At 48.4% G+C, this 10,194-nt stretch overlaps 1 protein-coding gene across 2 annotated transcripts in view; it reads right to left on the reverse strand.

Annotated features, from left to right (window-relative positions):
* Kat2b (lysine acetyltransferase 2B) overlaps positions 1-7,804 on the reverse strand; it is a 121,127-nt gene extending 113,323 nt beyond the window's left edge. For both annotated transcript variants that reach the window (XR_009058770.1, XM_057794843.1), the window contains exon 1: positions 7,480-7,804. Coding sequence is in view for 1 of the 2 variants with exons in the window: in XM_057794843.1 (XP_057650826.1) it covers positions 7,480-7,728 (249 nt within the window). In the remaining variant the exon portion in view is untranslated. The remainder of the gene's footprint in view (positions 1-7,479) is intronic.
* Between the last annotated feature and the right edge of the window lie 2,390 nt (positions 7,805-10,194).

Genomic DNA, 10,194 nt, shown 5'->3' on the forward strand with positions numbered 1-10,194 from the left:
AAGACATTCACTCTTTGTTCTGTCAAATTTACATAGTCAATCCCACAAAATTACCTGCTAACAGACCACATAGAAATTTCTATAGAAGACAGGAACTGAGCAGGAAGGCAGCATGCCCCACCTTTGCTAACAAACAAATCTGAGCATCCCCAAAACTGGTTATCACCAAAGAGATTAGAGGAGGAGAATGGGTGAATCCAGGATTGAGGGATGTTTAGTAACTTTATCTAATGGTTTGGAAAGTCAGGTGCTTCCGCTTGAATGGTTGGGTCACCTGTTCCAGAGTACAGCTTTGTCAGGGTTTACTTGCCCTTTTTGTGATTTTAACGGGTATTATCAATTTTTTTGCCTATGGAGTTTTCCAACTATGTCGGTAAAAACTAGAAACCTCCTGGGGATCACCCCTTCCTCTTCCTCTCCTCCTCCTCACTAGCTATTCTATTTCTTTCCCTACTCTCCTTCTTTCTTCTTATTGTTCTTATTTTTCTCCTTTTTCTTCATCTCCTCCATGCCCCCTTTACTTCATCTTCCCCCCTCACACAAAAAAATAAAGAATATGCAGAGATAACATACTTCAGTTAATTTTTTTGCCCTCAGATCCTTGCCTGCCATAGACATCCAACCCATCCCTGAAGGGGTACTGAGGCTGGTACCCAAAGTCCCCAATAAAAGTGCACCAAGATATGTAAAAAAAAAAAGATAAGAAATGTTTCAGGCTTATTTCCCCCCCGTCTATTGTTATACTACGACTTTGGAAGTTCAGTTTTAACATTAACCAATGGAGTTCTGCTCAGCTAGCAGAGCACTGGTTCCTATTAGCAGTCACAAGCTCAAGATTTTAAGTTTCCTTTGGTTGTTGTGGAAGTTGGAATAGGAATAGGCTCCATAGCCGCCTGGGTCTGAATGCTCCGCCCATCACTAGGAGGTGTGACCTTGTGGGAGGAAGAGTGTCTCTGTGGTCGTGGGCCTTCAGGTCTCATATGCTCAAGCTACTCCCAGCTTGGCTCAGCCTCCTGGTGCCCGCAGATCAAGATGTAGAACTCTCAGCGCCTTTTCTAGTATGTATCCGCCTGCATGTCACCATGAGTCTTGCCATGACGATAATGGACTGAAACTCTGAAACTGTAAGCCAGCCCCAATTAGATGTCTTCCATTACAAGAGTTGTCACGGTCATGGTGTCTCTTCACAGCAATAGACACCTAACTACAACAGTTGTCTTCTAAGTTTAGACTTAAAGATGCTTCTCATGAGGCTAAAAACATCTCTGTTCAATCTATATATCCAGCTTTCTGGACAGGAAAAAAATGTTCATGCTTTCTAACCCAAAGCTACCGCTTCTGCGAGGACTCAAAGGTGAGTCTGTTCAGCTAACACTTGTTAGCTGCTTTCTCTACAGTGTGGATTTCAGTGCCGGTTACAGTAGATAGCTAAGACTTTTATCTCTTTTAGTAAACTAAAAATTCATGTAAGCTTCAGGGAGTCCAAGAGGTCACAAAACTTGGATCCACCTCTCACAGGTCAAAGCGACTCCAGATAAGTACAGCCCCCAAGTTTCCGCACGTGCCTGTTCCTGATAGTGAAATATCTCTTCTGGTCTTGGGACTCCTTCCACCCCCAGTTACTAGGACTGTGGGCCTGGAAGTTACAAAAGTAAGATTTTCTTTTAAGTTCCTAAACTTCTGTCCCTAGCCTATATCTGTCTCAGCAGATTTCCACTTGACTGACAGCCACCATCCAGGAAACAGCTGCTGACTACAACCTGCTCCAGATGACCGCAAGCCCCGGACTTGCTGGAAGCTGATGTGAACCAGTCCAGCCGATGTGACTGGATGGGTCAGCTATCCAGATGCTTCTGAGGAATGCCCCACTGCTTGAATCCCCTCCCGGCCCTACTGAGCCCTGACAAAGACATTCTAGTTTCGGGAGACACTATCTCACCCCATGCGCTCCAACAGACCAGAATATGAGATCAAAAGGAAGCTCCCTGGCATAGGGAACAAAACGGCTACCAGGAAAAGTACCCATTAAAACCAAATAGACCTAGATCTATCAGGAGGTAAAGCCATTAGCTGAAATCATTCTACAATATGATAGGTAACTTGGCCTGTTTTATGTAGTTTATGCAGAACACAGAGGCATTATGTGGGTTTTTTCATTTTTGTTTTTTAGTTTGGTTTTTCGAGACAGGGTTTCTCTGTGGTTTTGGAGCCTGTCCTGGAACTAGCTCTTGTAGACCAGGCTGGTCTCGAACTCACAGAGATCCACCTGCCTCTGCCTCCCGAGTGCTGGGATTAAAGGCGTGCGCCACCACCGCCCGGCTTTAGTTTGGTTTGATTTGGTTTTTCAAGACAGGGTTTCACTGTAGCTTTGGAGCCTGTCCTGGCACTAGCTCTTGTAGACCAGGCTGGCCTGGAACTCACAGAGTTCCTGCCTCTGCCTCCTGAGTGCTGGGATTAATATTAATAAAATTAAATTGATTAATAATTAATGTTATTAAATTAATATTAATAATATTTTAAAAGCTTCTATTATGAGGACCTGACTTTTCAGGTTCCATTTTAAAGAAGGGGGCTTCATCTTAAGCCATAAGTTAAGTTGGGAGCATAGCCCCTAGCCCCTGGCACCCGTCCCAGCCAACCTGGCCTGGGGGTTGCATTGCTCTGGACTCCAAATCCCAGCATTCCATAGGGTATTTAAGTTGGATCCCAGAGGAGAAACACGTGGTTTTTTGAGTCTGCATGGGCTCCCTGCTGTTCTGTCTCCCCACCACCACCACCACCACCATGCTGACCACCTGAGAGTGTCATTCTTAATAAAACGATGGGCAATTTGATTTGGTTTGATTGGACCTAACTGGATTTCTTGCGCTGGCGGAGCTGCCTTTCTTTCTTATTATTTTTTACTTAACACCACATAGTGACCAGGGGTCGACCTCAGTTCCAGGAATGTGCTGCGATAGCGAAATTTAAATGGATACCCTAGAAATAGCCAATTAAGGAACTAAGGAGCAGGGCCATAAAACTTAACGAGGTCCAGATGTTTTCTGCAGACATCCTAGTCCTTGCAGATATCCCAACAGCAGTTTACGGTCCTTTGTTAACAGTTCGTGCCCAAAGTTTAACCAAAAATCTCAGAATTCATCTTACTCTGTACACCCTTTTCAACCAATCCCACAACCCCGAAACATGCATTCACCCCACTTGCGGCTATTCCCCTTTAAGCTCTCCTTCCCCGGTCTCGGGGTCTCACTCTCTCCTTACCCACTGCGTTGTGTGCTATAAGAGTGTGGTCCAGACTTGAGTTTGTTAAACAACGACCTTCAGGAATTCTGCACCAGACTCAGTCCATGGGTTCAGAGACACAGGCATAAGGCTATACAAACCCTTTATTAGACACCAGATATAACCTGGGTGTACTCAAAAAAGCTCCATTTCCAGTCTCTATCTAGATAGTACTCTGATATCAGCCATCAGAGGGCCTTTGGCAGTTCCCTTTCTGCTATTCATTGGGCTCTTGCACCACTGATACCTTAACTAGATAATTATTCTGTCTCGATTTGATTAAGCTGATGGTTATTAGATCCCAATATAAACAAGTACCCATCACAGAGTCAAGGATTTGACTCAGGAGAGGCTATTATTTATGTTTTCACTTCCCTGAATGTGTTTGACCCATCTGCACAGGGCCAAGCAGAAGGGAATCACCTTGTATGTACACTTGCCCTGACTGGACCTGATGAGAAATGGGGTAAATTTTGCAGTTTGATCTTTTCTTCTCTGGTTCATTTACTCACTCACTAATTTCATCCAGTCAGATCCAACAGAATCCAGTCAGTTGACTTAAACAGGGCAAAAAATTATACTTTGGGGGCAGGCTTATAATTCCAGCACTTACCAAGCTAAGAGTATGGGATCTTTAGCTCCCAATCAACCTATATTAAAATAAATTAATAAGGCTGGCCAAGGTGGCACACACCTTTAATCCCAGTACTGAGAGACAGGAGGATCTTTGTGAGTTCAAGGTCAACCTGTTCTACAAATAAAGTTTCAGGGCAGCGAGGTCTACACAGAGAGCCTCTATCTCGATAAACAAATCACATATCTGCAGGAAGGAAGAATTTGGGTAATTTCTGATGAAAATGCTGGCTAGCGACAAAGGAACCACAAGATATCTGAGATCAAATTTGAGGAGTTATTTGTTTTTGGTTAGGGTTTGGTTGTGTGTTTGCATATGAGATCAATGCTGAACCCTTGTGATAAGCTTCCCTCCCCAGGATGGGGAATTAACTTCCAAGAGGGCGGAAGAGTTTTCAGATCGATCCCAAAGGAACCACGCAAATACCTGACATAGAAAAAGAACTGTTCACAAGGCCCTGAAACATCGGCCAGGCTAAACACAGAATGTGGACTCAGGAAAAGGGGAACTAAAGGACCAGAAGTCAGCAAGGTCTACATGATATATTCCTTATCTCTCTGGCTGTGTCACAGAAGTCAAGAAACTCTGATGCAACCTTTACCAGGCACAGTTCAAAGAACTCTAGGCTGGAGCCTGTAAAACACGTTTGTTTGTTACACGCAGACTTTTCTCTCTCTTCTCTGGGCCACATCTTGTCTTGGTCTCAGGCCTGCTCTTCTTCCAGTGGCCCCCAGGAAACTGTATCTTCCCAGAGTCAACTTTTCCACCTTGCTTGCTCTCCCACTGGCCCAGAAGCCACTGGCACAGGCTGAGTCGTCTGTCCTTTGTGGTCTGCTTACATTAAGCACAAACACAAGCTGATAAAAAGCCACAGAGTGTCTGACCCAACCAACACAGTCTAAAGCAGACACAATCATCTGAGCACTTATGTGCACACAAATGCACATAACTGAAAATAAAATAAACTTTTATTTTTTTAAAATCTAAGATAATGTCCCTCCCAGCTTAGTCCTGGATCCCTAAGCACCCCTCTCCCAATCCAGTGGCCCCAACAAAGTGAGGACTCTGACTGGCCCAATTCCAAGTTTTCAAAACTGCTTTCAGTTTCTCTTCACAGAAAGAAACCCTACCCCACCCAACTCCAGTCAGCCAAAAGTTGTAATCAGGAAGACACATCCTCTAGGAAGTTGTCCACAGGAGCCTCAGTCCCTGAGTTCCCCAACTCCCAGCCCCTAACCCTCAAAGAAGGCTTCGCTGAACTCCATTGTATCTGGCTTAAGCCCAGCCTGGTACCCAATTAGAATTCCTCAAAACATTTACTGAATAAATCTACAAATATGAACATACACTTTCAGGCTGCTGAGATGACTCAGGAGGCAAAGTGCTGATTCTAAAAACTTGACAACCCGAGTTCAAATCCCAGAACCCATGTGGAAGGAGAACTGACCTGCACAGAGTGCTCTGGTACATGCAAACCCACACACCACACACACACTAAACTCCCACATGTCCAAAGTTTCACAGAAGCAGGAAGAAAGGGCTTGAATAACAGATTTTCCTTTCCTAGGAGTTTGTCAAAAAAAATATGGCCAAGAAATACTAAAGTTACATACTTGAAGGTATGTTTCACTACTCAGGAAAATTTTAAATACTGAAGGCCAATGGGAGCATAGTGGTAGAACTGTAATCATAAGCAGATAGAATTCAAGGCCATCCTGGGCTTCATAGGAAGACCTGGGGAAATTTTTTTTTTTTTTTTTTTTTTTTTTTTTGGATTTTTCGAGACAGGGTTTCTCCGTAGCTTTTGGTTCCTGTCCTGGAACTAGCTCTTGTAGACCAGGCTGGCCTCGAACTCACAGAGATCCGCCTGCCTCTGCCTCCCGAGTGCTGGGATTAAAGGCGTGCGCCACCACCGCCCAGCATGGGGAAATTTTTTAAAGAAAAAAATGCATGCCTGAAACACCAGGAAAATTTTCAGATACTACACAACATTAGGCTGTATGGACGGTGGCTGGTGATGGGAACTCAGGCAACATACTGAATCCTAGGCAGGACTGAAGTAGCTGACTGGGTTTCCATAAACACAGAGAGGCTTCAAAAGCCAAGCTTATTAGTCCTTGAGCTTGCTCTGGGTTCTCTCTTGTCATTCTCTCTCTCTCCTTTGTGCCTTCGTGCTATGCCAGGGGTCCTGACTTCCTTATTTTGGAGCTATTGCAGTAGAACTCCAGACGTTTCCCAGGTCTCCTGATTCACCTTTTCTTCATTCCTTAGGACATATGACTGACGTTAGTATTTCACAACTCCTCTACAGAATTCAATATACTTGCTTCGTGGAAAATATTCTCAATTACCACACACACCTCCGGGGCTTTGTTAGAAACGCAGGTCCTCAAACCCCCACCCCAGATCTGATTCCGCATCAGCATTTCCACCGGCTCATTCAGCAGTTCCAGCATACACCAAGAGCATAAAGCATGGCGGTGGAGCCTGCTCCGAAAGGCACGACCAAACAGGAGGTGGCCGCATGGAAAAGGCCTGCGGGAGACCATCCAAGGCCCTCAGAAGCGCCAGTAAACACAGCAGCCAGCATTCCCCGGGAGGGATGTCATCTGCTCGGTTTATCCTTCGTCGCTGTGGAGGGGAGGGCTGAGAACGCTGACGCTGAGAACTTGACCCCTTTCGCAGTAGGCGGGAGCAGCAACGCGGGAGGTGTGAGTGAGTGCGCCTCTTCCTGGACCCAGCTACAAGCCGCCGAAGCTGACAAGGCCAAGTCCCCGCCCCCTTCTGCTGTCACCCTGTCAAAACAAAGCCGCCGCCTGGGCCTAGGGAGCGAGCCCCTCCACGAGCATCTCCAGCTGGAGGCTCCAGGGAACCTAGAGCCCTCGGGGAAGGAGAAGGGCAAGAAAACTGTCCTCAGACTGTGAAGTACTCGCCGCCTGGGCCATCACCTTGCCAGACCTTGTTTACGCCCTAAGCGGCCAAGGGCGCCGCAATCCCTAAACAAGTAATAACACAATAATGACAGGGCTGTCGCCGCCCGTCCGAGGCGCCAGGCTCCAAAGGACCCAGGCTTGGGGTTGTGCCCACCTCCCACCCCGCGCTCCGCCCCTTCGCTCCCGCAGAGCACTAGTATTCCGGGACTCTTCTGCTCGCTCACTCCGGAACCCAGCTCCTCCTAGCGGGGCACAGGGGGAAGGGCGAGCGCAGGGAGACACACTCAGATCCCCACCCCCCACCCCCAAAAAGATGCTCCCAGCCGAGAGTGGTTCGCTACACCAAGCACAGTCCTGTGAAAGGTCTCCCGCAAACTCCTACAGAGCAACAAAGCCCCAGGGTAGCCCCGGCACTTGGAAGCCAAGACTCAACATCCCCAGAAGAAGGAGACGAGCAGATCTGGATAACCCCTACCCCTACGGGACGTTGTGCAAGCCGCGGCGGGGAGCGCGCGCAGCGAGTGCAGCACTTCCGCGGTGCTCTCCGGAGGCCAGGAGCGGGGTGGGGGAGGGGAGAGGAGGGTCCGGGCCCGCCCGTGACCCCGCTATCGCGCGCGTCCCGGCGGGTACCTTGCAGGCGGAGTACACGCCGAGTTTCTCCAGTTTCTTCGCCCGCGGAGCCGAGCGCAGTTGCGCCTTCTTCACGGCGATCCGGGCCGAGCCGCCGCCTCCCGGTCCCTCGGCTGTGCCTGCCGCGGCCACCGCGGTCGCTGGCCCGCAGGAAGCAGAGCTCCCGGCGGCGGTGGCCAGGGTCCGGGGAGAGCCGTGCTGGGGAGCGGGCGGCAGTGTAGGGGAGCCGGCCCCGCCAGCTTCGGCCATGCCGCCCCGAGTGTCACCCGCCGCCGCCAGGGTCCCTGCGGGCGCCCGTGGCGGAGCTCAGACCCTCCCCCCAACCCAGGCCGCCGCCCTGAGCCCTCCCCACCCCCGCCGCGCTCCGCCGCTGGCGATCGCAGGCCCCCGAGCCGCCCGGGGCGGCTAGGACGCTAGCGGGCCTGAGCGCCGGGGCCGCGGTCTGCTCCCCTGGGCGGCCGGCATGTCGCTGCTAGCGTGGCCACCCGCCCTGCGCGCCAGGGCCTGCGGGTGACCGGCGACCCGAGAAGCCGGGCCGCTGCAGCCCACGCACCTGCCGCCCTACGCTGCGGCGTTGCTGGGCCTGACACCCTCCCGCGCGGAGACCCAACTTCCTCCACCCTAGCGGGAGCCGGAGGAAAAAAATGTTTTTCAGAAGTATCCGTCAGCGGCCAATCCTCCTCTTTGTTGCTAATTCACCGAAATCATGGCGTGAGAGGTTCCTTTTTTTTTTTTTTTTTTTTTAAACGACTCTGGGAAAAACTTTTTCTTTTAAGAATTCTTCCCCATCCCTCTTTCCCTGATAGTTTCTGAGCCGAATCGGCCCAAAGAGAGAAGAATCAATGAGCGCTCTCTCTCTCTTGTTAGAGAACGTTACGGGGTCGCAAAATAAAAGCTGAGTGCGTGGAAAAGTTTGAAATGAGTCTGCCTGCAGGATTCACTCGGGTTGGCACGATTGCAGTCTGCTGTTAGTTTCTTGTCTATTATGCTTTCAAAGGTGAAACCCCGGTGTGCATGTTAGCCGGCTAAACTGTGTCCAGAAGTGATGCTGATTTTTAGTTAAACTTTATAAGCAAAACTATTGTCCCTGTCGCTGAAAGCAAGTTATTTAAGTTTTTCATCTTGAGTCCACCCTCCTAAAACGACTTGAAAAGCCCTACATTGTGTGTCAGCACCGCTGGCAAGTGCCCTAATTCTGCGGAGCAAGCCATGGTCATAATGTGGGACATGGGTTGTAATGCGTTTATGATTGGTTGTCTGGCAAGCTTCACACTTCAGCCGTAAGGGATGTGCTTTCCCTTGTAAATCCTCCCTTGCCCGTGCTGTTTGTGTTTTTCGGGATCCTCTTTCCAGATCCTGTGTTCTTTTAACGCGGGCTCACATGTGAATGTGGTTACAGTTTCTAACAGCGATGTTATGCCAGGGGAAAGGAAGTCTTCTCTGAGCCGTGAAACCTGCAGCTGTGAAATGGCAGCATCTTATTAGTTTGCGTTTGACCAGCATCCCTTCCTAGGCTTGGCCTTAGCCCAGTATGGAGGCTCATGCCTATTATCTCAGTACCTGAGAGGCTGAAGCAGGAGATTGGCCATGAGTTCCAGGGTATCCTGGGCATCCCCAGTGAGACTCTTGCCTCAAAAAATATTAATAAGATTTGATCCCAGAACTACATAAGCATAAAAACAGATCAGACTATGTGAGTTCCAAGTCAACCACACAGAGAGCCCCTGTGTATAAACAAACAAACAAACAAACAAACAAAGAAAACTTCAGGTTTTACAGCACTTTCCTTTCTACAGTTGCTCTCTGGTGTTTTAACAATAATGTCATTAAATTAGAATAACTTTACTGGGGAGTCCAGTTTCTCTCTCTCTCTCTCTCTCTCTCTCTCTCTCTCTCTCTCTCTCTCTCTCTCTCTCTCTCTCTCTCTCTGGTTTTTCGTGACAGGGTTTCTCTTTAGCTTTGGAGCCAGTCCTGGAACTCTCCCTGTAGACCAGGCTGGCCTCGAACTCATAAAGATCCACCTGTCTCTGCCTCCCAAGTCCTGGAATTAAAGGTGTGGGCCACCACCCAGCACATCTAAGACTTTTGAAATGAATTCAGAAGGGAAGCTTGGGGTCCATTGTAATCACTGTTAATCACTGCCCAGAGGAAGACTCAGAAGAGGAAAGGAGATACTGGCTTCTTTTTTGTTAGAATCCGAAAAGTAAGCCTGTTCTGCAGTTGGGGTGGGGGTGCAAACAGCTGTATTGAAGGGTGGGTTTGGAGGGTGCATCCTTCAGAGGAAAGTGGAAAATACCGACCCAGAGTGTCAGGGGAAATGTACTTTTGATTTTGACCAGTAACTGAAGAAAGAACGGGTGGAAAGTAAAAGACAAACTTTCTGAGGTAAAGGTCAGAAATTCAGACAAGTTCCATACTGCAAACCTGTAAATATCTGCACAGAGAGGGGGACTTATGGGTGTGTAAGAGCATCATCTCGTGGAAGGGGCTGAGGATTTTCCTGTCTACTTAATATGTTGTAGGGCTATCTACTTTCCTAAGATGTGATTTTTAATAGATTTTCTGTACTGTGATAATAGGTTTCTCTGCTAATGCAGGAAACCAGATCAACCCTAAATGAAAAAGTAAAAGAAAACAAACAAAACAAAACAGGATTATTTGAGCAAAGAAACTCCTGCACAAGTTCTCCAGTTCCAGAGATGGAGGCAGGAAAAG

Source organism: Chionomys nivalis, chromosome 19 (assembly GCF_950005125.1).
Source record: "Chionomys nivalis chromosome 19, mChiNiv1.1, whole genome shotgun sequence".
Taxonomy (NCBI): domain Eukaryota; kingdom Metazoa; phylum Chordata; class Mammalia; order Rodentia; family Cricetidae; genus Chionomys; species Chionomys nivalis.